This window comes from Cololabis saira, chromosome 13, assembly GCF_033807715.1.
Source record: "Cololabis saira isolate AMF1-May2022 chromosome 13, fColSai1.1, whole genome shotgun sequence".
In the NCBI taxonomy this organism is placed as follows: Eukaryota; Metazoa; Chordata; class Actinopteri; order Beloniformes; family Belonidae; genus Cololabis; species Cololabis saira.
In genome coordinates, this window is record NC_084599.1 from 37,771,625 (window position 1) to 37,797,159 (window position 25,535).

The 25,535-nt window shown below is 41.4% G+C and overlaps 2 protein-coding genes across 2 annotated transcripts in view; one reads left to right on the forward strand and one right to left on the reverse strand.

Annotated features, from left to right (window-relative positions):
* Nucleotides 1-25,535, forward strand: part of zc3h3 (zinc finger CCCH-type containing 3) — a 265,192-nt gene that overhangs the window by 15,227 nt on the left and 224,430 nt on the right. The gene's annotated exons all lie outside the window — the stretch shown is intronic.
* LOC133457949 (pituitary adenylate cyclase-activating polypeptide type I receptor-like) overlaps nt 1-25,535 on the reverse strand; it is a 94,723-nt gene that overhangs the window by 4,778 nt on the left and 64,410 nt on the right. The window contains exons 4-12 of the mRNA XM_061737337.1: nt 21,619-21,719; nt 20,276-20,373; nt 20,063-20,195; nt 13,695-13,848; nt 13,528-13,588; nt 7,589-7,658; nt 4,024-4,115; nt 2,175-2,304; nt 2,025-2,094 (exon numbers count right to left, since the gene is read on the reverse strand). Of these exons, the coding sequence (XP_061593321.1) occupies nt 2,025-2,094; nt 2,175-2,304; nt 4,024-4,115; nt 7,589-7,658; nt 13,528-13,588; nt 13,695-13,848; nt 20,063-20,195; nt 20,276-20,373; nt 21,619-21,719 (909 nt within the window). The remainder of the gene's footprint in view (nt 1-2,024; nt 2,095-2,174; nt 2,305-4,023; nt 4,116-7,588; nt 7,659-13,527; nt 13,589-13,694; nt 13,849-20,062; nt 20,196-20,275; nt 20,374-21,618; nt 21,720-25,535) is intronic.

The following is a 25,535-nucleotide window of genomic DNA, read 5'->3' on the forward strand; positions in this document are numbered from 1 at the left end:
CTGGAGACGCAGCCGTGAAGACGTGCAGACAAAAGAAGAAACAACACGGTGACAACAGAAATACAGTAGGAGTTTGGACCTTTTAAATGATGAGAAGCCACTATTCCTCTCACAGCTCACCGGACCGTCAATAAACCTGGTTGAAACACACTTTGTTGAGACTTTTTCATGTAAAAATCCATCCATCCATAATCTACAAACACCCGCATCTTCCAGTTCAGGGCCGTGTGGAGCTAAGAAACACTGTGCTTTCAGAAGATGCTTCAACATTTTGAGCTGATGTTCCATCTTTAAATACCTAATTAGACTTCTGCATTAATTAGTGTAATCCTGCCTGAGGTTTTGCTTGAAAGAAGGATCCGATTAATGTTGTTTTTGTCAGCCTGTTTCAATTTTAGTTTTAGTCTACTCTTTTGATCAAGCTATCATTTTAGTTTGTATTAGTTTTTATCACGTTCATTCTCCTTTTAGTCGTGTCAAGTTTCAGTCGACTACAAGTCTGAGCATTTTAGTCTTATTTTAGTCAGAATTGTCCATTTTAGACTAGTTTTAGTCAAAGATTGTATTTAGCCAATTTACCCATTTTACAATTCAAACAAGGTTATCTTATTTTTATATTATTGTTACCTTATAGATTCAAGAATACATTCATTGCAGATACAGAAGACTCTAATTTGAGTTTACAATATACCGTATTTTCCGCACTATAAGGCGCACCTAAAAGCCTTTAATTTTCTCAAAAACCGGCAGTGCGCCTTATATATGATCATTACGGTTATTTCTGTTACTGTAGTCAGGGAGATTGTGGGTAATGTAGTTGGTGTTGCCGAAGTAACGGCGCTAAAAATGTCAGGAATCGTCACAGACGTTCAAGGCGACAGCAGCGACGCTGACTCGCATAATGGCGACTTTGACGAGACGGAGCAAAGCTGGTTTTTATTTTGTTAATAAAGTTTGACATACGGTACTTTTCTCCTTGTTTTTTTTTTTTTGCATTTGCTGTAGGATTTTGTAGCATTTCCTGTAGCGCAGCTCCATCAGGTAGATACGTAACTCAACCTCAGCCACTATAGTACGGTATTTTACTATATATTTAGTGCGCCTTATAATGCGGTGCGCCTTATATATGGAAACAGTTTTAAAATATGTCATTCGTTGTAGGTGCGCCTTATAATGTGGAAAATACGGTATTTATTTTTCCACATTTCTCCCCATCTTTTTCTTTTTTGACGACACATTGGTTTTCTTTACCAGGTCTATGTAGCAAAGTGTCTCTTCTTCTTCTCCCAGCCCCAGAGCAGATCCCTGCGTGGCTGGCCATCGGCCCCTTTCTCTATGGAACTTTGTTTTTAATTGACGTGAGGATTGCAGGTGACCCCCCCATCGTCTCACAGCCTCTCCAGCCTGCTGCCGTCAGTCTCCGGGCCGAATCCAGCAGCTCAAGGGCAGTTTCTTCCACCAGAATCCTCAAGAACTCAGGGACTGCACATTTCACTTTCCCTTATTGGCACAACCTCACCTGTTTACATAGTTATTTAAAATCTATGTATTCCTTATTTTATTTCATCATATAAATACATCTTTAAATATTCAAGATTAGTTTAGGTCATTTTAATTGTAGACTGTTTATTTTATTCTATTTTATCATTTGTACTTTGCACCATGAGTCAGAGAGGACTGTAATTTAATTTGTGCTGCATATACTGTAGCATATCTGACAATAAAACCTGAAACTTGAAACTTGTCAAAAAACAAAAAGCTAAAAGAATGCTGAGAAAGTTTTCCAGTATGATTTAAAACTATGAACCAGGACTAACTTGTATTTGCCTGAAATTCAATTAAATTCAATTCAATTCAATTTTATTTATATAGCGTATAAGTTGTACATAAGTTGTCTCTAAGATCTTTCCAGAGACCAGAACGTGACCCCCGACCAATTATTACATAAACATAACATAAACACTGGCAGGTAAAAACTCCCCTAGAGAGAGAAAAACCTAAAGCCGAAAGAGTTGAAACCAAACCTGCGTCTGCGGCGTCAGGTGAACTCACCTCTCCGTTCAGGAAACAGTACAGCAGCGCCACTCCGAATCCCTGTAAAGCGTAAAAATCATTATGTGTAGCAGCTGCGTGACATTTGTTCTCCGTCTCTGGGTTCATGTGTGTTTCTGCACCTGGAAGGATCCCAAGCCGAGCTCGATGAAGATGCGGGCGTCTGTTCCCGTGTTCTCTGGCAGGAAGGCGAACACCATGTAGTGCATCCCGAACAGAGGGATGAGCAGCAGCGTGGACTTGGCCAGCCGCCTGCACACACAGCAGACGCGCCGTAATCGCGTAAACACGTGCCTGTTGGCAGACCTGCAGGGCCGCGTTGGCGCCAACTCACTCATACCTGTCAAGTTTTGGATTTAAAAATACGGGACATTTTCCAGCCGCTGTCCCACCAGCACAACTGAGGTCCAGGATCTTACATTTTAAGACAGATTTAGGAGAAATCCAAAATAACTTCCTTTCAACAATTTACAATTATGTGTTCATAGCCTGATAGGACGACCTTTGTTGACACTGAAATCCTGTGTACTTCCTATGTATTTAGTTCCTATAATCTAACCTAAATTAAAACACAAAGGGGAATTAACCCTTGTGCTGTCTTCAGGTCAAGGAAGGAGGAAGGGAAGAAGGGAGGAAAGAAGGAAGGAAGGAAGGAAGGAAGGAAGGAAGGAAGGAAGGAAGGAAGGAAGGAAGGAAGGAAGGAAGGAAGGAAGGAAGGAAGGAAGGAAGGAAGGAAGGAAGGGAGGATGGGAGAAAAGGAAGGGAGAAAAGAAGGAAGGAAGGAAGGAAAGAAGGAAGGAAGGGAGAAAAGAAGGAAGGAAAGAAGGGAGGAAAGAAGGAAGGAAGGAAGGAAGGGAAAAAAGAAGGAAGGAAGGGAGAAAAGAAGAAATGAAGAGAGAAAAGAAGGAAGGAAGGACGGAAGGGAGGAAAGAAGGAAGGAAGGGTGAAGGAAAGAAGGAAGGAAGGGGAAAAAAGAAGGAAGGAAGGGAGGAAAGAAGGGAGAAAAGAAGGAATGAAGGGAGAAAAGAAGAAATGAAGAGAGAAAAGAAGGAAGGAAGGATGGAAGGAAGCAAGGAAGGAAGGAATGAAGGGAGAAAAGAAGGAAGGAAGGAAGGAAGGGAGGAAAGAAGGAATGAAGGGAGAAAAGAAGGAAGGAAGGAAGGGAGGAAAGAAGGAATGAAGGGAGAAAAGAAGTAAGGAAGGAAGGAAGGAAGGAAGGAAGGAAGGAAGGAAGGAAGGAAGGAAGGAAGGAAGGAAGGAAGGAAGGAAGGAGGGAAGGGACAAAAGAAGGAAGAAAAGGAGAAAGTCTGGAAGGGAGGGAAGAAGGGAGGAAGGGAGAAAGGAAGGAAGGAATGGAGAAAAGAAGGGAGGAAAGAAGGAAGTAAGGAAAGAAGGGAAAAAAGAAGGAAGGAAGGAAGGAAGGGAGGGAAGGAAGGGAAAAAAGAATGAAGGAAGGGAGGAAAGAAGGACAGGAGAATTAGGTAATTTTGACCCAAAGACAGTACAAGGGTTAAAGCACATTTATTTATTTTAAATATTTTCAGTTTATATACACATTGGTTGTCTTCAAGTGAAACATTTACATTTGTGCATGTTTCTGATCCCCATCCTGCTCGTCTTTAGGAAAGTAAATTCGGTTTTCCATTTTTAGAGATATTTACACGAAGTCTTCACTTTTTGTGCTGAAATGTTTTCCCTCTCGTTACATCCATCCATCTCTGATTTGTTGTTCCGAGTTTGTTCCCGTTGTCGCCTCTAACCTCGTGAGAACTGCCACCCAGGCTACAGCAGGGGGCAGTTCTCGCAAGGTTAGTGACAATTCAGTTTGCAGTTTAAAAATATATATATATATTTTATATTATAAAACGGGAAATTTACAGGAAAATACAAATACGGGAGGACGGTGGGAAAGAAGGGTGAAATACGGTCATTTCCCGGCCAAAATTGGAGACGTGACAGGTTTGGACTCACTTGAAGTGACTGGTGTCGTTGCCTCCGACTCCAGGAGACCTCAGCTTCTGGACCAGGATACGGATCACGTTGATGAAGATGATGAAGTTCACCTACGTGAAAAACAAATGTTTGGCACAAGCCGTGAAATAAAAACAAGCAGTTAATGTCGTTGTTGTTTCACTAGAAATTACACAACATAAAGAGCCCATGTTTTGACCGTATAGAAATGTAATTCTCCTCAGTTGTGTAAAATAAGACCTGGAAACAGACATTGTGGCATAGAATTGTCAAATTTGTTTAATCCACCGTACGAATTGTTACAGATTACTTTTGTCATACTGTATTTGACCCGATCTTTGTACGTTTAAACTGTCATGTCCCCGTCTTTAGGCCATCTCACTGTCATTTTAAGAGGCTCACGACTGATTAGAAGTTTTGAAGGAGCAGTATTACATGGATCTTGTTTTTCTTTTTACCATTCTCTCTTTACAAGCTTTAATTTCATATGTTTATTGGCCCTCAGAGCCTAATCAACCCGGCCCTGGGTCTGCACGACTAACACAGGGCTTCTGAGTCACGATCACAGTAAAATGACTCCATCACAGAGCTTGATCAATGTGAATAGCAATCAAAAACGCATAATATTGGACCTTAAAATCCTGGTTAGAAAGCTCATCTAACAATAAAAGCTGATAAACCCAGCGCACCTCCAGCATAAAAGATAAAAACAAACAAAAACAAAGACTCAAAGAGGGAAAATATGAACTCATCTTTGACCGTGCCAATAATAATCTTCTTAATCAAATAATCATCACGTCTGGGGCTCCTCGTCTGGTTTTTATGTTGGAAATATGTCCAAATGCAGGACACTTCCAAGACCGAGGACTCTTGTAACTCATTCAAGGCAAGGTAAGTTTATTTGTATAGCACAATTCAACACAAGGTAATTCAAAGTGCTTTACATCAACATTTTAGTTAGTTAATATTTATTTCGGTCAATCGCAAACAAAAAAATCAACAAACAAGATAACACAGGTTTTTCCCTGGTCAACATTGTGATTATTTTGACCGAAAAGGTCTGGGCTTGAAGCATAAAGCTTATCTTGCCCACTTTTTAACAGAATAGAATATACAAAAAGAACAAATGAAGTATCATAAATCTACACAAAATAATAATAATAGTAATAATAATAATAATAACAATAATGACGATGATAATAATAATAGTAATAGTAATAATAATAGCTTAAATAACTGTAATAATAGTAATAGTAATAATAATGATAATAATGATAACGATAGCTCTGAAAACAGAAAGTGAAAAGATGCTAAGGAAACCGACAAAACCAGTTTAAGTTGTCATTTTATCTCATGCATGTGTACATTCTTCTTTTTTTGCTTATTGTGCACCTATATATGTGTCCATTACCTTTGCTTTGAATAATATCTTGTATGCTTTTATTGAGTTTGCTAGTTTAAGGTTGTTATCTAATGAGTTCCACAGTTTTACTCCTAAAACGGATAAACATCTGCCCTTTGTATTTGTTCTTATTGCTGTTGTGTCAAATATTGCTGTTCCCCTGAGGTCGTGTTTGCCCTCTCTTGGCTTGAACAGTTAAAGTTGAACATTAAAAGCGGCAAGACACAATTAAACAATAAATAACAAATAAAATGAAATAAATTGATAAGAAAAGAGGTAAAATAATAAAAAGCACAAGTTGTTAAAAAGTAAGGGCAGTAGAGTACAGCAGGTACATCTCATTCTTACAATGGCAAGAATTACGTTTCTATACGGTCAGAACGTACAAAGACCGGCTCAAATACAGTATTTCAAAAGTAATCTGTGCCGATTCGTGCTGTGAATCAAACCAATTTGATAATTCTACGTCACAATGTCTGCATTCAGGGCTTATCCAAAACTTTTGCGCGGTTTTCAAAAATCACGAGTATTTAATTTAAGAGTATGCTTAAATACGCTTAAATTCAACTGAGACTGCCCTCCTAAAAGTCTCCAATGACGTCCTGATGGCTGCAGTCTCGGTGCTGTTGGACTTGGCAGCTGCTTTTGATCCGGTTGACCATGTAGTCGTGTCACAGCGCCTGCAGTGTCTTTGGACTATCTGGATCAGAGCGGCTTACTTCTTACTTTACTGGCTGATCTTTCAGTGTTTTAGTGAACAACATTCAGTTTTGTTCCTCAGGGCTCAATGCTGGGACCAATCTTGTTTTTATTATACATGTTCCCCCTCGGGGAGTCTTTTTAAAAATGTGTCCTACCACTTTTATGCAGATGATATTCACCTCTACTATTCCTTTTATGAGTCGGAGTTAGGTAAATTAGCAGACTTACTTCATTGTTTGGATGCCATCAAAAACATGGCTTGCCAATAATTATCTGAGTTCAATCAATCAATGACTTTATTTGTCCCCAAGGGGGCGATTAGTTTTGTGACAAGAGAAGCACACAATGGGTAAATATACATAAAATATACATAATAAATTACAATAATAGTATAGACCTAAGCTTCCCCCACTACCTTTTCACCCACTACCTTTTCCTTCCTGCATTTAAAAGAACAATAGCGGAGGGAACAAATGAGTGTTTATATCGGTTTGTCTTTGCAAAAGGGAGTCTAAGCAGTGTACCTGATGGTAGAAACTGAAACTGTTGATGTAAGGGATGTGAGAATCAGACAATATGGAGTTTGCCTTCTTGATCAGCTGTTTGTTATAAAGATCTTGTAATGTTTGTTGAGCCGACCCGATGATTTTACTGCTTAGACTGACAACCTTATTGAGAAAGTTTCTGTCTTTGACTTTTAAAGATTGAAACCAACAAATGAAAGAAAAAGTGATAACAGATTCGATGAAAGAACGATAAAACATAGACATCAGGGAATAATCGACCTGGTATTTAGAAAGTTTTCGGAGACAGAAAAGGCGCTGCTGGCTTTTCTTATATAGCAAGTCTGAATTTTTCCCAAATGACAGTTTGTTGTCAATAATAGTGCCTAAATATTTGTTGAAATATGAGTTGTTCGACTCATCACTGTTTCTGAGAGACGTTCAAGAGAACTGACTGAAAATTGCTTTCATTATCTCAGGAACATTTCAAAACAAAAGAATATTGTTTCACGCACTGATTTGGAGATGATTTTACTTTCTTTTACTTCTTCTAGACTTGACTATTCTAACTCTTTTTACTTGTTTTAACCAGCACTCATTAAACCGATGTTTAACTGGTGCTCGTAGATGGAAACATGTAACCTCAACATTATCCTGCCAGACAAACGATGGATTGATTTTAACAGTTTAGTTCTGACTTTTAAAGTTTTTAACGACCAAGCCCCAAAATACATTTGTGATCTTTTAACCGCCAGTTCAGCTCGTTCACTTCGGTTCTCGGATCAGAACCTTTTATCCATCCAAGAAGACTAGAACAGATCACGCTTTCCATCCACTGCTCCTCAACTAGGGAACGCACTTTATGATTTTATCTGCGAAAAGCTCTATAGAAATAAACATTGATGGATCGATTGATTGATTGATTATAACCCTCCCAGTTTTACTGATCTGTACTCACCAGCAGCGATACAGTTATTGGAGCTTTTATGATCCACCAGATGAAGGCCACATCTGTGTCATCCCAGCACCTGAGACACACAATAAACAAGTCAGTCTCAGGCGAACCATTTTTATGCGTCATAGGGAAAAACTGTAACTCAGAGATGTTAGTAAAAGTAAATCTGATCAGAAACTGCTGCACCACGGCACTGTGCAGATTTTATATTAGGTGTCCAAAGGTTCAAAATCGACTTAAATGGTAATATGCTCAGTTTTCAGGCTGTCCAGCTGTCATTTTAAGAGATGAGCAACTGCGAAGAAACAAATAAAAGTTTAGAAAGAGCAGGAATCCCAGGGTCGGTGCTATGGTTTTGGTGGCCTTAAACCTAGACCCTAAATTTTGTTTGTGGCCTCAAAAGCACCAAATTACGAACACTGTTTAGTGAACCCGCAGATTGTAATGAAAGTCCAGATTTGGACAGATTTGATCAGAATGAATGCAAAGATGCAAGGTGGTGCTGTACATTACAAAGAAAAAGAGACTCCAGAACACCCGTGGGCGACATCACAGGGGGTTCATGCAGTTCTTCTCATACAGCCTATGGTGCATCCCCTTTTGGGGGTCAGATCTGTCCTCCTTATACGTGATTCAGTTTAAAAATGAGCACCTAACTCTGCCTCTGTCGCATGTCTGATTGGTTTGGAAAGGTGATCAATAATACTTAAAGGGGACCTATTATGAAAACCAGGTTTTTTTTTGCTTTAACATATATAAAGTGGTCTCCCCTCAGCCTGCCAACTCAGAGAAGGAGCAAAGCAACCAAATTCTGCAGTGTCTGTACAGCCGCCCGGATGATCCGTCCAGTGTGATGTGGATCTACGAGCCAATAAGATTCTGCTCACGTCGTTACGTAACGAAAATGCGATTTACATAGGTTGGCCTCCGATGCGTGAAACCACGCCCACAACTAACTCCGCCGGCCGGAGCTTCCGCCATTTTTCCGTAGCGGTGTATCGCGTCATTCAGGCAGCCAATCAGCACAGAGCCTCATTATCATAGCCCCGCCCACTCAGAATCCTGCATAGATAATGAAGTTAGAGAATGGGATGATAAAGACATGGTTTAGAGGCTGAATTTCTAATTTATTTAGCAAAAATAATCAAAAGCTTGTTTTTAAGAAGATTCAAGCCCTGTTTAAAATAGGTATTAGATGCCATAATAGGTCCCCTTTAAAAAAAACCTCTCTTATCCCAGACATTTTAGCTGATTATAGACCAATTTCCAACCTTCCATTTGTATCTAAAATTCTGAAAAAGGTTGTTGCAAGCCAGTTATGTGACCATTTGTATAGAAATGATCTATTTGAGGTTTCTCAATCAGGTTTCAGAATGCATCATAGCACAGAGAGAGAGCACAGACACTGGTTCGAGTCACCAATGACCTTCTTATGACCTCAGATTGAAGGCCAGAGCCTCAGGAGCTGCATGCAACCCCCCCCCCCCCCCCCCGGTCAATCCACCTGTCCACCTTGGTCCAATAACTAACACGGAATATCAAACACAGATTTAACAGGGGTCTAAAAAGAAAGGAAAAACTGTATTTTATGACTTATCATCACCTCAGTTAAGCAAACATAAACTTTGACAAGAAAAAAATTTAGCTTTGGTTGTCAGTTTCATTAAAACAGTCATCTCACATGATCTTATCCCAGGCCGTCCTCCACTACTCTGTCACTTCTCTTTTCCCACGCTGTCAGACTCGCCTCATTCTTAATTCTGACGACCCGACTTCAACGATCTTCTTGGCCAGTTTTGTTACAGCCACTTAAGAGTGATCCTTGTTCTTTAACCATGATCTTCCACCAACCACCAACCCTCCTTCTCCTTCTTTCACTTCCACCTCCTCATGTTCCCTGAACAGTCCCCTCTCAAGTCTCAACCTCCTGCTGATGCGGCTCATCGCACCACCAGCGGCATCGAGAATCCCAGAGTATTATCTCATCTCCTCTCTTCATTCATGTCACCGCTCCTCCAGGATCTCCCATGGAAGTCTAATCGCCAAAGATGTTTTAAATGCACCTTCAATCTTCTAGTACAGGGGTCGGCAACCCAAAATGTTGAAAGAGCCATATTGGACCAAAAACACAAAAAACAAATATGTCTGGACACGCAAAAAATGAAGAGTTTTGTATAAGCCTTAGAATGAAGGAAACACATGCTGCATGTATCTATATTAGTTATAATTGGGGGAAGATTTTTTTTCATTATGCACTTCGAGAAAAAAGTTGAAATGTCGAGAAAAAAGTCGACATTTCAAGAAAAAAGTCGAAATTAATGTTGAAGTACAACTTTGAGAAAAAAGTCGAAATGTTGAGAAAAAAGTCGAAATGTTGAGACAAAAGACGGAATGTCGAGAAAAAAGTCCAAATTTCGAGAAAAAAGTAGAAATGTCGAGATTGATGTTGAAGTACAATCTTGAGAAAAAAGTCGAAATGTCGAGAAAAAAGTCGAAATTTAAAGAAAAAAGTCGAAATTTCGAGAAAAAAGTCGAAATGTCGAGATTAATGTTGAAGTACAACCTTGAGAAAAAAGTCGAAATGCCAAGAAAAAAAGTCGAAATGTTGAGACAAAAGTCGAAATGTCGAGATTAAAAAGGAAAGGAAAAAGGAAGAAAAAAGAGAAGAAAAGGAAAAAAGAAGAAAAAAAGAAAAAAAAAGGAAAAAAAGAAGAAAAAAAGGAAAAAAAAGGTCAAACATTTTTGGGTTGCCGACCCCCGTTCTAGTATTTCACCTGACCTGTCCTTATTGAAGTCTAGATAGTCTATCAACAGTGAAAGCCACTTTGCGGAAAACTGAAATTGAATATATGAATATGTAATATGAAAGAATGAATGAAAAAATGAATGTTTGGACGCTTGCATAATCAGAGGTGCTGCTTGCCAACAGGCTTACCAGGCAAATGCTTGGGGCCCTGAGCCAGAAAGGGGCCCCAGAGGGCCGGCCAACTTTGAATCACAACAGAGCAGTGACTGAGGAGAACTTGCAGTGACAGTAGTCAGCCAGCGGGGAAGCCCCTACAGGGGCCCCCCCTCTACCTCTAGTTTACATTAAAAAAACCTGATGAGAGCGGGTCTATAAAGATGAAGGGAAGCTATCCATCAGTAAACGAAAGTAGGGAAACAGGAGGAGGAAAATCTATCTGAACAGAAGTCGTTCTTCAGCTGTCAAAGCAAAGCAGAGTCCAATTAAACTTAACTGTCAAGCTAAGAATACTAAAAAAGCTAAAGCAAAAAGGTGGGGACTCGCACAAAAGGTTTGGGGAGCATTGAGCCGTGACATATTGAAGTGAAGTTGCTGCATTTTACACAACTTGACTTGATCCCTTTCCAAGTGATTTGCTGGAAGGTTAAGCAGCCGCCGTTCTCCGTGCGCTTTTGTTCCTCATGTGTCATTAAAGGTGTCCCACTTTTGGATTTTTCAAAGTTTCTGCGTTGCGGCACATCCAGCTGGTTGTAGGTGCCGTGTTTGACGTTTGGAAAAGTGAAAGTTAACCTGTCTCCATCTCTGCTGCCAGCTTCACCAAGCCGGGGAAAATGTGGAGGAACAAACATAAAGAAGAATAAACTGTAAAAACCATGACAACTGGGAAACTAGGATGTGTTTCTGTGCTGTTGTGAGACACACGGCGAGAGGAAAAAAATGTGAGCATTCTGACGTTTTCCTTCCCGTTAATTCCACCCAACATCCATGCTAATTTCTACTGAATGGATTTCTAACATGTCATCTCATCTGGCTGCTCCTGTCACCAACCTTTAAAACCAACATGCAAATTCCTTGTGTGTGTTAAACGACTTGGCAATAAACTTATTTCTGATTCTGATTCTGGTTGGGTCTTTTGTTTCCAGTTTCCACCTGAGAAACAGGTCATGAGCTGCACTCACTGTAACGTTTTGTTCAGACCACCTCAGCACTAAATTTGTGGATTGTTCCCTCCTCGGAAATGCGTAGCAGACAGTATTTTCCTAAGTAATTTTTCATTTTCACACTGGGAATAATGCAGCACGGACCTGCCGGATTCCTGTGGCTAAAAAAAAGATTAATGAACACATTTTCCTGCAGCAACCCAGAGATAACTGCCAGGTGGGTAATTAAGGTAAACGCAGCTGAGACGACCAGCTGTCACCTGCTGTGCTGCACGCAATCACGCCCACCATTTTCAGACTCTATTTCGAGTTCATGCTGCCGTCATCGGCTTATTTGCTGCAAGAAATACCGAATGATCAGCGTGAGTCGCCCCCGGCTGCAAATACAGACTGCACATCTGGATTGATGGAACGCCGAAGAGTTTTCAACCACTGGATTAATAGTTCTTTTCTATCTGTCTTAAACCAAACTAGGTAAATAAAACCAAAACAGGTAGATTATCTAACGTCTAAATCAGGGGTCAGCAACCCGCGGCTCCAGAGCCGCATGCGGCTCTTTAGCGCCGCCCTAGTGGCTCCCTGGAGCTTTTTCAAAAATGTTTGACCTTTTTTTTCCTTCTTTTCTTCTTTTTTTTTCTCTTTTTTCTACTTTTTTCTCGACATTTCGACTTTTTTCTCAACATTTCGACTTTTTTCTCGAAATTTTGACTTTTTTCTCGAGATTGTACTTCAACATTAATCTTGACATTTCGACTTTTTTCTTGAGATTTTGACTTTTTTCTCGACATTTCGGACTTTCGCCATTTGCCTTCATTCTAAGGCTTATACAAGACTTTCATTTTTTGCGGCTCCAGACATATTAGTTTTTTGTGTTTTTGGTCCAATATGGCTCTTTCAACATTTCAGGTTGCCGACCCTTGGTCTAAATAATACGTGGTTCTTGAACCCTTCCTAAACTAGGGCCTCATCTTCCAATGGGGGCCACATTTTGCGCAAGGGGATGCATTTGCACGGTAACGAATGTGCACTACAGTGAGGCAGAGGAGGGAAACAAGACCTCTAATCTGATCAGCAATGATTGACGGCACTCGACATCTGACCAATCAGAGAGGTGCGCAACGCGTGCAGGCAGGCTCTTGCAGAATACAGAAGGTGAGATTTCAACATGTCGTTCAAAAGACATCACCAATCAGTAGCGGGCAAGAGGAAAAAAAAAGGCAAAACACGAGGAAACTCGAGCTTCACTTGAAGGTCGGGGATGTTATTGAAATAAAACGTGCCACTCATTAGATAGGAATCTCTGTCTAGACTGGAGAATTGTGTTTTTCTAGCGGTCCTGATGAACATCTATGGAATGCCTAGTGAACGCCCTCTGCATTCATCTCTTTTGAAAAGTGGTCACATGAACAGTTGGTCGTATATAAGCTATAATTTCCAGCCAATACATAACATATTGGCTATAGTTTTATATCAATTTATGTTGTTAAGAAGTTTGACTATTTTTAAGGAGATGAACGTGCGTCTGTAAAAGGCACACATGCATGTTTAGTTCTGATTCCATACCTGCTAGAGCTGCTTTAAGGCTTTTTGTGGAGGTTTTGTGGTTTTGAGGTGGTGGAAGTAACTTTCTTCTGATGAGTAATTGATTGCTATTTGTGACTCGGATTTGTTTATTTCAGTTTTTTATCAATAATATTTATCTATTTATTTATTTCAGGCAGAATTTTAAATTTTCATTTTGACTCAAACAGTCAAACTACTTTATCTATACATACCGTACATTTGTTATTATTGATAAAGGTTGTCAAGTTAAATGGCATGTTGTTATACGGTCATTTTGTACCAATGATACATTCGGGATGGGGAGAGGTGTGAGGGTGTGGGGCCCCAATTCGGTCAGGGGTGGTCTTGGGCGACTGTTCAAGAACAGTCTTTGACTGTCTTTGACTGTTCTTGAACGTCAAAGACTTAATTCCAAAGTGTTGCAATGTTATCTGTCATTCTCTGTGGTTTCCAGCAGCAGCTGATCAGCTCACCCTCTGTCGTCGTAGAAGTTTCTGGTGAGGATCCAGGCTGTTATGATGGTCGCGGGGAGACCTGGGAAGAACAAACACAGGAAGATTGTCATCGGGGGGGGCGCACAGTGGAGCTCTGACCAACACATGATACGACAGCGAAGGACGGCGGCGAGTGAGGCGCCCACCCCAGCCGATGAGTATGTACCACCAGAAGTACTTCTTCTGGAAGACGAAGGTGAGCGCGAGCAGCGTCTGCAGGTACATCCCCTCCACCAGCAGCCAGAAATAGTTGGCCAGGATGCTGAACTGGAAGAAGGCCACGGCTGATTTACAAGAAGTCTGCAAAGATACAACAAAGAGCAGACCATGGATCAGTCTGTGTCAGGAAACAAGTTCCTAGAAGGCTAATAATAAAGTTTGTTTTTCTTTACAAAGACCCCCACAACCTGAACCCAGGTAATCAGACTTTAATGGATGGATCAACCTAAAGTTGTGAATGTAAAAGCTTTAACTGCACGACTGTAATCGTGCAGTTAAAGCAATGCTATGTGGCAGTACCCTGTCTGGCCACTTGGGGGCGTTCAGATCTGCTGAGTCCGCTTCAAGGACACTGAGCTGGGACGGTCCACCACGTCTTGTAATAATACCTTGTCCCACTAGAGGTCTGAGTAGAGCAAGGGTCGGCAACCCGCGGATCCAGAGCCGCATGTGGCTCTTTAGCGCCGCCCTAGTGGCTCCTGGAGCTTTTTCAAAAATGTTTGACCTTTTTTTCTTCCTTTTTTCTTCTCTTTTTTTTTCCTTTTTTCTTTTTTTTCTTTTCTTCCTTTTTTTCTCTTTTTCTTTCCTTTTTCCATTCCTTTTTAATCTCGACATTTCAACTTTTTTCTCGACATTTTGACTTTTTTCTCGACATTTCGAATTTTTTCTCAACATTTCGAATTTTTTCTCAACATTTTGACTTTTTTTTCGAGGTTGTACTTCAACATTAATCTCGACATTTCAACTTTTTTCGCGACATTTCGACTTTTTCTCGAAGTGCATAATGAAAAAAAAAATCTTCCCCCAGTTATAACTAATATAGATACATGCAGCATGTGTTATACGAAACTATTCATATTTTGCGGCCCCAGACATATTTGTTTTTTGTGTTTTTGGTCCAATATGGCTCTTTCAACATTTTGGGTTGCCGACCCCTGGACTAGAGGGTTTTCTTGTGAAATGTCTCCCCCGTGTGGTCAGATGTGGTTTTGCTACACAGAGTTGCTTTAAGTCCCGTTGTCATCCCTCATTACCCATGGACACTAATATTGTTTCAAATAATGGAGGCAGATTTTAAAGCCTTATTTTCTCTCATTAGTATATTTACTTACCATTTAATGCTCAAGTGTGTCAATTCTAAGTGTGTACATTAATTCACTATATAGTGCCCACAAAACTTGACAAATTAAGATTGTCTACAAATGATAATGTTCCTGTAGTCTAAATAAACAGGTTACAAATAAAACTGTGTGAATATTGTTCAATATAACACCTGATTGTACTAATAAAACATATCACGGGGTTGGGTTTCCCTCTAAAAAAACGATCTTTGAGCAAGTCAGCTGTTTATTTTAGCTCCGACTTTTCAACAAATTCTTCGGCTTGGTGGGACTTCTGTTGAGCAAAATCAAACAGGATTGTTATTGTAGCCATCTTTATTAGTCTGGTCATTGAAAAGTATTTTATAATAATTTCTGTTGAGGAAAGAATGATGAAAAATAAAGGAACCCCAGGTCTATCATTAGATGCTAAGGAGCCGGTGAGGGACCAAAAGCAAGTGAATCGAACCGTTTTGAGTTTGAACAGAGTTAGTGTTTGCTGCAAAGAGGGCAATTAATGTCATTGCACTTGTAGACAGAGTGTGGATAAGCTCCCTAAAGACAAACCGGGGTCGTTTTAACTCTGAACTGTGTACAGAATGTTTATACAGGAACATCTGCTGCAATGTCCCTCGTCTGGACAGGTCAGAGTTTGTCTAAAGTACAACAGACAGAAGGAGCTCTTAAGTATTTATGATGAAACAGTGTGACGTGTTTGCAAAAACAAAGGCTGAACGTCCAGTATTGAGATGCTTGCTTGCTCTAACCCTCCAGGTTGAGCTAACTGAGGTCATCCGGAGCTGAGAAAAACCAGAAGACCAGTAAAGTAGCTGAGTATTGGCTTGTCGTGGGTCCCGCTGGTGCTGGATCAGGCTCCTCTGGCCCGGATGGAGACATCGTAACGAATGTACAGTGTTGGGACTAACGCATTATTTAGTAACGCGTTACAGTAACGTCGTTAGTTTTGCGGTAACTAATACTCTAACGCATTACTTTTTAAATTCAGTAACGCAGTTACCGCTACCAAAGGTGCGTTACTCCGTTATTTCTGCAGCTACAGTGAAGCTGTTTTTCCCCACACGCGGAGACCAGAGGAAACGTAGTGTGTGTGTATTCAAAAACATAAGCGGTCACGAGCCAAGAGAAGGCGAGTTTCGCAACGTGGAAATTGTCATTACAATAATCCCTGGTTTTTCGCAGGGGTTACGTTCCAAAAAAAACCTGTGATAAGTGATTTTTTTTTTTACAATTATTATAAAAGGCTTCAAATTGCAGAGATCAGCACCGCCTCACACGTATTCCACTGCTCTTCTGAGCCGCTGCATCCCGACTCTGTAGCGTCTTTTTCTCCTAAAGCCGCGGTGCAGGTGTGTTTTTTCGAGAGAAGAAAATAGTTATGGGTCGTCGTTGTTGCTCTTTTTTCTTCTGGGCAAAAATATTCTTATAAACCGACATGCCACCATTGGTTATATTTGAGACTGTAATGAACGATTCATCCAAGGGTCTCGTTCCTGACCTGCTGCTGAAGCTCATTGGCCGTTCTCAGCTTGTTGCTAAGCAACCAACGTTATTGATACAGGAAGTGAAGAAGGGGGGAAACTGTTTAGAATGCAGAACACGATGCACAATGCAAATCCATACAGTAACTGCTGAAATGAAGGCTAGAGGGGCATTAAAGGAGCTTGAGGCTCCTTTTAAGAAATGAGACTCTCTAGCGCCACCCTTCACCACGACGGCCGTTGGGGGTACTGCAGTCAACAGTGAAGCCGGCACGGGAGAACGGGGAGAACGTGCATGCAGCGTCATGTGACGTCACATCCGCAGGACAGCGCGGGAAATTCGGGACCGAATTGCAGCACATTTTGCAGCACACAGCCTGTTCAAGGCAACGGAGAGATACACTAGAGGGCTCATTGTTTTTGGTTTGGAACGCTTCATCTGACATTATTACTACAAAACTTAAAATGTATACAGATTTTTTTCATAAATCCTGCCACAATCCGGCCTCAAGCTCCTTTAAATGGGAGCATTTAAAATAATGTTTTTATTTAAAGTAACTAAAAAGTTACTTTTCATAGTAACGCATTACTTTTTGGTGTAAGTAACTGAGTTACTAACTGAGTTACTTTTTAATTAAGTAACTAGTAATGGTAACTAGTTACTATTTTTCAGTAACTAGAACAACACTGCGAATATAAGGTGATGTCAGTCAGCATCCCGGCAACATGACGGATCACAGCGGGCGAAAAGCCACCAGCCACCATCGGTGACTGATGTTGGTACCAACATCAATAAAGGATGAACGGAGAGATTTGGTCAGAATGATGCAAAGTGTCCTGCAGATGTCAACCACACTTCTCTGAGCTCCGCCTCCAGCTGCCAGGCTGTTTTTTTCCTATTTTATGCTGCAGGAGTAGCTATCACTTCTAGGGATGGGAATCGAGAACTGGCTCTTGTTCTGAACCGGTTCCCAGTGTTTCAACTCCTTGGAATTGTTTGCAAATTTTGCAAACGATTCCCTGTTCGATTCCAGTGGGCACGAATGACCTCATCACGCACTTGGCGTTGCAACGTATGTAAGCCAGCGGTTAATAGTAAACATGGCACCCAAGCGATACAAACGCTTGAAAGTCTGGTTACATTTCAGTAAAAAAGACAGCAACAGGGCAACTGTCAATTCTTGTCAAGTGGATGTTTCGTCAAAGGGTTAGGGTTGCAGATTTTCAAAATGCAGAGATTGATTATTGATTAAATTTTACTTGATTAGATTTGTCACTGGCTGAGTGCTCAGTTCTTATATACTGTATTTAAATTAGAAAAATGTTGGACATTCTTGTGGAATTGCCACAGAATAATTTATGTCGTATTTTGTAAATTTCTAGAGAAGAATATTTAATTATAAAAATGTTGTATTGGTGATGCTAACAAACCTTTTATTGTGCTTTTTTTCCAAATGAGAATTGATAAGGGAATTGATAAAGAACCGAATTGTTAAGCAGAATCGAAAATGGAATTGGAATCGTAAAAATCTTATCAATTCCCATCCCTAATCACTTCCCTCTGGGTATTTATCAAGTATTGTTCACTTCTTCAGCAGAAAAATGACCTTTTTCCTTCTAATAGGTTTGTATTTCTCGTTTACTCAGACAGATCCACTTTCTTCATCCATGAAATCCTTCCTGAAGGGCAGCCAGCGATGACCATTAAAGCAATTCTAACCAACACAGGTCGTTTTTCCAGTTGTACTTTCACTCGTAATAGTTTTCAGACGCCATCTCATCTTCCATCCGTCACCTCTGTCTTCTTCTTCTCCAGAACATGTTCGTCTTCCTCCTAATGGAGCAGAAGAGCCTTTTTTCTGGTCTTCGCTTCCCCTCTGGATGACTCAGAGTGCTGATCTCTCCCAGAGACGCAGGAGCGACGCTCACCTCCGCCGCTGCAGCTTCATCAGCAGAAACCAGGAAGAGAACCACTCATCTTTAATGCTTTCAGCCGTTCCCCGCATTTCAGTCGTCCTCCATCATTACACCTTCCTCTAAGGTGTTTCAACAGGGCTCAGGTAATCCAGGATACATGCCCACACTTTCAACATTTTGAGCTGATGTTCCATCTTTAAATACCTAATTAGACTCCTGCATGAATTAGTGTAATCCTGCGTGAGGTTTTGCTTGAACGAAGGATCCGATTAGTGTGGTTTCTGTCAGCCTGTTTCAATTTTAGTTTTAGTCTAGTCTTTGGATCAAGCTATCATTTTAGTTTTTATTAGTTTTAATCACGTTCATTCTCCTTTTAGTTGTGTCAAGTTTTTGTCGACTATAAGTCTGAGCATTTTAGTCTTATTTTAGTCAGAATTGCCCATTTTAGTCTACAGGACTGTCTCAGAAAACTAGAATATTGAGATTTTCTGTAATACAATTACAAAAACAAAAATGTCATACATTCTGGATTCCTTACAAATCAACTGAAATATTTCAAGCTTTTTATTATTTTAATATTGCTGATCATGGTTTACAGCTTAAGAAAACTCAAATATCCTATCTCAAAAAATGTGAATATTCTGGGAATCTTAATCTTAAACTGTAAACCATAATCAGCAATATTAAAATAATAAAAGGCTTGCAATATTTCAGTTGATTTGTAATGAATCCAGAATGTATGACATTTTTGTTTTTTTAATTGCATTACAGAAAATAAAGAACTTTATCACAATATTCTAATTTTCTGAGACAGTCCTGTAGTTTTAGTCAAAAATTGTATTTAGCCAAACCCATTTTACAATTCAAACAAGGTTATCTTATTATTATATTATTGTTACCTTATAGAATCAAGAATACATTCATACCAGATACAGAAGACTCTAATTTGAGTTTACAACATATTTATTTTTTCGTATTTCTCACCATTTTATTCTTTTTCCACGACACATTGGGTTTTCTTTTCCACGTCTATGTAGGAAAGTGTATCCAAAGATGGTTCTTCTTCTTCTCCAGCCCCAGAGCAGATCCCCGTGTTTCTCTATGTAACTTTGTTTATAATTGACGTTAACTAGAGCTCTGCGTTAACGGCATCAGCCTCTAACTCTGCAGCTGCATCTTCTGGATCTGATTCCTGCTGCAGCGACTGGGATTGAGAACTAACGTCACCCAGCAGAACTAAACCAGAGGAAACTACTGAAAACATGGACATTAAACCAGAGAAACTACTGAAAACATGGACATTAAACCAGAGAAACTACTGAAAACATGGACATTAAACCAGAGAAACTACTGAAAACATGGACATTAAACCAGAGAAACTACTGAAAACATGGACATTAAACCAGAGAAACTACTGAAAACATGGACATTAAACCAGAGAAACTACTGAAAACATGGACATTAAACCAGAGAAACTACTGAAAACATGGACATTAAGGATCTTTGTTAGAACATTTCGTCTCGTTTTGGTCAACGAAAATGAAGACACATTTTAGCAGAGTTTTTATTTTGTAATATACATTTTAGTCTCGTTTTTATTCCTTTATGATATTGCTTTATATATTTAATTATCATTATCGTCACATGACCAGCATTTTCGTTGTGTCTCGTTTTCCTCAGGTGATAAAGGTTCGTTGAAGACAATATTTAGTCATAATTTTTGCAACATTACTGTAGATCCGAGTCCCTCACCGGTGGACACGGATGTTAAATGCTCACCGTGGACATGAAGCAGTGGTCCAGGTTTTCATCTGAGAAAAGAACACCGTCCTTGATGAAGACCGCGCTCGCTCTCAGGATGAAGGAGAAGAAGAGGTTCATGTGGATGTAGTTTCTGGTGCAGTGAAACTTCCTGCAGAGACAATCTTTACTGAAGAGAACGAATCACACAGTTATGCAAGCGGGAGTCGGATGGAAACCTCTGAGCGCTACCTGAAGACGGTGAAGACAAAAATAGCCGATATAAGCGAGATGAGGGAGGTGGCGTAGCCGGCCGTGTACACCTGCTTCAAGTTGGAGAAGTATATCGTCTGAAAACCACAAAGAGGAAAGACTGACGTTAGTATGAATCAACGTAGTTGGAAAACCAACTGCCCCTGGTTCTGGTTCTGGTTCTGGTCTATGTGAAGTGTTTTTTAGATTTAATTACATTTGCTTTGTTCGTCCAACATGGAAACATTTCCATCATTACAGCAGCAACAGAAAAGGTAAAGGAGACCAAGATAGTAACACAAAAACATAAACAGCATAAAAAACAGCAGTTGCAGCTTTGGTTTTTCTTAATTTACGTTGTTGCACATTTTGAGATGGAAATGTTGATCCCGCACAAGTGTTTTTATTACTGTGTGTGTGTGTGTGTGTGTGTGTGTGTGTGTGTGTGTGTGTGTGTGTGTGTGTGTGTGTGTGTGTGTGTGTGTGTGTGTGTGTGTTTGTGTGTGTGCGTGCATGCGTGCGTGTGTATGTTTTATAAATCACAACTGCATTTATCAATGAATACAAGACAAAGTCATGACTTTGACGGCGCTGCGACGGAGGAATCTGCCTCCAGGCCGATCGCACAGCGGCCAAAGTGTCGTATCAGTCAGTGTAGTGTCATGCACGTCTAAATCAAGCTATTATCAACAATCTAAACTGGATTAAACTGGAGTTTCCCAGAAATCCAAGTATAAATGTGTGAGGAGACAATCGACTATTGAGTGAGGTGCGTTCGACTCCTTGCGCCACACGTTCCCTCTTTGTTGTTCAACTTTTTCTTCTCCTACTGTGTTGATATTCTGGCTTTCCCGATGTCGTCACCTCCAGTAGGGGGGGTCCCGGGGCTCGGCTAAGTGTGGGTTGGTACAGTATACATGCAGAATAACTCGGATAAGGATGCATTATCTGGCTCTAAAAGGTCCATCTCAAGAGCTTCAGTTCAGTTCCACTACAGCCCGGCTAAGGTGTAAACGTGGCTTTTAAAACTCTGATATCGGTTGGATAAAAGCAGCAATTCGACTTTCTGTTAGTGCGTGTAAACATGTGTTGTCGGTGTTTCGATCAACAGCTGATGAAAACACCTTCGTGACCAGATCCCCCCCCTCCGTTCCTGCATCAGGTTTTTCTATCATGTTTCTCTTGGTGCCTAATGCAGCTAAATGTGAGATTACAAAATCAGCATGTTCACATGTGGCGATGGTCCGTGTGCGTCTCAAAGCGGTCTGGGACGGGATTATACCATGAGTATGTGACGATGTCATGGCTGGATTTGGACATGTGTGTGTTTTATGAAGCTCCACCTCTGATTCTGGCTCTTCGTCTTCCAGAATCACGCAGGCCTCCTCGTAGGACGGGTAGAGATCCGACCAGCCGTCCTCCGTGCAGTTCCTGTAAATGTAACCTGGAGACACACAGAGACACTGGGCTACAACAAGCGACCAACGCTGAGAGGAATCTGCAGCTCGGGATGAACTTCTGACACTGAAGACGGTTCCTCTCAACGCCTCGGGCCTCTGGAGGACACGTCCTTGTCCACTCCTCTAACTGTTGTCTTACATTGTCTCTCCATCTAGACCAGGGGTCGGCAACCCAAAATGTTGAAAGAGCCATATTGGACCAAAAACACAAAAAACAAATATGTCTGGAGCCGCACAAAATGAGAAGTCTTGTATAAGCCTTAGAATGAAGACAGCACATGCTGCATGTTTCTATATTAGTTAGAACTGGGTCCCCAGGTGCACATGTAGCTGCTAATGTCTTTCTATATGACTCTTTTTATTACGCAAATCTATGGAAGAGTATTAGGGCAAGGCAGGAGAAAAATAAAATAATATTTTAGAGGAGGAAGATTCGAGAATTCGAGAAAAAAGTCGAAATGTCGAGAAAAAAGTCGAAACGTTGAGAAAAAAGTCGAAATGTCAAGAAAAAAGTTGAAACGTTGAGAAAAAAGTCGAAATGACGAGGAAATAGTCAAAATTTCATGAAAAAAGTGGAAATGTTGAAAAAAAAATCTAAATGTTGAGAAAAAAGTGGAAATGTCGAGATTAAAAAGGAATGGAAAAGGGAAGAAAAAAAGGAAAAAAAAAGAAGAAAAAAGGAAAAAAAAGGTTGAACATTTTTGAAAAAGCTCCCGGGAGCCACCAGGGCGGCGCTAAAGAGCTGCATGCGGCTCTGGAGCCGCGGGTTGCCGACCCCTGATCTAGATTCATTACAATTTCAGTCTCCGCTGTAACTCGAATGCTTTTTCTCACTTGCACTTTGAGTTATCTTCTAAATCGCCAAATGGATCAAACGGACCAATGTAGCTACCGTGACGGGACAAAAAATGAGTTGGACTAATTTTTTCTGTTCTTGAGTTCATCCGACTGGACTTCTGGAACCAGAAGCTGCTAACTATCAAGGGATTTGACGGGGAACCACAGGAACCACAGCTTTCCATAAATGCTGGGCTCAAAAGCCTGGATTTCTGTTGGTGTGCGTGGAAACGGCAGCTGGCACATCTGGACGTGGAAAGGTGTAAACAAGATATCCTCATATCCAGACATCTTTTTCAGGGGGGACCTTGAGGCTTGAAGACAGCCGAGTCATGGAGGCTTGACTTGAGCATGGGTTCAGCAGACCAGGCCGCCTGCCGTCCAGAACCCTGAAACCATTCAAGAGACGGGACTGTGGAGCAGCTTCAGTCCCAACCCAGACAAGATTGGGACAAAAGTCCAGCGTCGATGCTACATGGTGGGAAACGTCCCCCGTCTCTGTTTTAGATGTGACGCTGCAGTCGGACTCAAAACAGTTAAGATAAGATAAGATAAGATAAGATAAGATAGTCCTTTATTCATCTCTCAGTGGGGAAATTCACTTTGAGCAGCAGCAAAAGGATAAAAAAGTAAAAAATATATAATGAAATAATCTAAACAGTATATACAGAGGAAGAAATGAGATTATAAAAAAGTCTGGCTTTCAGCTTCTGATACGTTTCATTGTATAAACCCGTCTGTTATCTAGGTTTTCAACGATGCCGATGTCCTCTTTGACTTTCTATAATCAAGATGTGGAACAACAAGTTTATAAATGCTCTGATAGCTTTTGAGAAATTAAATTAATGAAACAAACCATTTTTTGTTGAACCAAAAGGAACTCATGGTCAGGATGAAGTAAAACGTCTCGCTTAGCGCCGCTTTTGAGAGGCTGAGCAAACGCGCAGAGACCGACAACGCCAGGCTTCCTCAAAGTTCAGATTAACTTTAGCAAAGAAACTCTTCCTGGACTTCCTGAAAAGCTCTGGTGAAGTATTAATGATGCTTTGCCAGGTGAAGGCGGCACGTCTGGAATTTAAATGGTTGAAGTTTAAAGTTATCCCATTACGGCCTTTCTTTCTTTTTAATTTTTCTGGTACACATTCCTCACCAGGTACTCAGAGATACTGTATTCAGGTTTTCAACACAACGTTTGAAACAGCAGTTTTGTGAGAAGTGAAAGTGTTGCCCAGCGCGTCAGCGCAGCCTGCGTGGAGGTGTGAGTCGTGGGCGGACGTAGCGATTTCCACCCGTATTAGCCTCAGCGCAGGGCATCATGTGGAGCCCGGAGGCCCGTGCTCGCACCGAACGCTGGGATGTAAATGCAGGTTTAAAGGCCGAGGCTCTGGGGGGCAGCGCTAAGCTCACACCACCACCGTTAACAAGCGGTGCCAGCTCCCTCCTGGCACTACAGCCAACGCTTTGATTTTCCAATTCATTATTTTCTGTTTCTGAGTCCCAGTGGAAAGGTGGGATCCACCCCACGGCTGCAGTGCAGGATTTATCCGGGGGTTTCTGTGGGAGGGCGAGTCCAGCAGGGTCCAGGAACCCACTAGCACTGAGTCATGAGGTCGTCGGCAGCAACCTCCGCCTTCTTCCACGCAGCGTGTTTGCTGGGCTTCCACTCGCACGCAAATCTCTCTGTTTATCTTATTCCTTCTTCGCCTTCGGTCCCAGCACCCATGTCCCCATGTTTGCTGTCCAGCAACACCGGCTGACGCAGAGGAAGCCTCTGAAGTTTGGCTTTTGTTGGGACCCTCTTTAAACGGATTGGTAAAGCATCCGCAGTTATGTGGTCGATGTACTGGACCGTCGTGGTGAAGAAAGAGTTGAGTCGAAAGACGAGGCTCTCGATTTACCGGTTGATCTACGCCCCTACCCTCACCTATGGTCATGAACTTTGGGTAATGACTGAAAGGATAAGATCGCGGACACAAGCGGCCGAGATGAGTTTCCTCCGCAGGGTGGCTGGACGATCCCTTAGAGATAGGGTGAGGAGTTCGGTCACCCTGGAGGAGCTCGGAGTCGAGCCGCTGCTCCTTCACATTGAGAGGAGTCAGCTGAGGTGGCTTGGGCATCTGTACCGGATCCTCCTGGATCCTCCCTAGGGAGGTGTTCCAGGCATGTCCCTCCTCCCTAGGGAGGTGTTCCAGGCATGTCCCTCCTCCCTAGGGAGGTGTTCCAGGCATGTCCCTCCTCCCTAGGGAGGTGTTCCAGGCATGTCCCTCCTCCCTAGGGAGGTGTTCCAGGCATGTCCCTCCTCCATAGGGAGGTGTTCCAGGCATGTCCCTCCGGGAGGAGACCCCGGGGAAGACCCAGGACACGCTGGAGAGACTATGTGACTATGTGAGTCTCTCTGAGACTCTGTTGAGGCTGCTGCCCCCACAACCCGGTCCCGGATAAGCGGTGGAAAATGTATGTATATATATAGTCACAAACCGGGCCAGTCAGTGACAAAGAGGAGCCCACACATGGAGTACCAATTCAAAATTGTAATTTTATTAGTTAATCATATATATTTAAAGGAGCTTGAGGCAGGATTTATGAAAAAAATGTGTATATGTTTTAAGTTTTCTAGTAATAATGTCAGATGAAGCGTTCCAAACCCAAAAGAATGATTCCTCTAGTGTATCTCTCCGTTGCCTTGAACAGGCTGTGTGCTGCAAAATGTGCTGCAATTCGGTCCTGAATTTCCCGCGCTGGGCTGCGGATGTGACGTCACATGACGCTGCATGAGCGTTCTCCCCGTTCTCCCGTGCCGGCTTCACTGTTGGATGCAGTACCCCCGACGGCCGTCGTGGCGCTAATGAGTCTCATTTCTCATTCTTGCCTCAAGCTCCTTTAAATTAGATCAATAAATCATTAAAGTAAAATTGTAATCAAAGTAAACCAATGTATATGTAGTTTTAAATGTATAGTGTCAG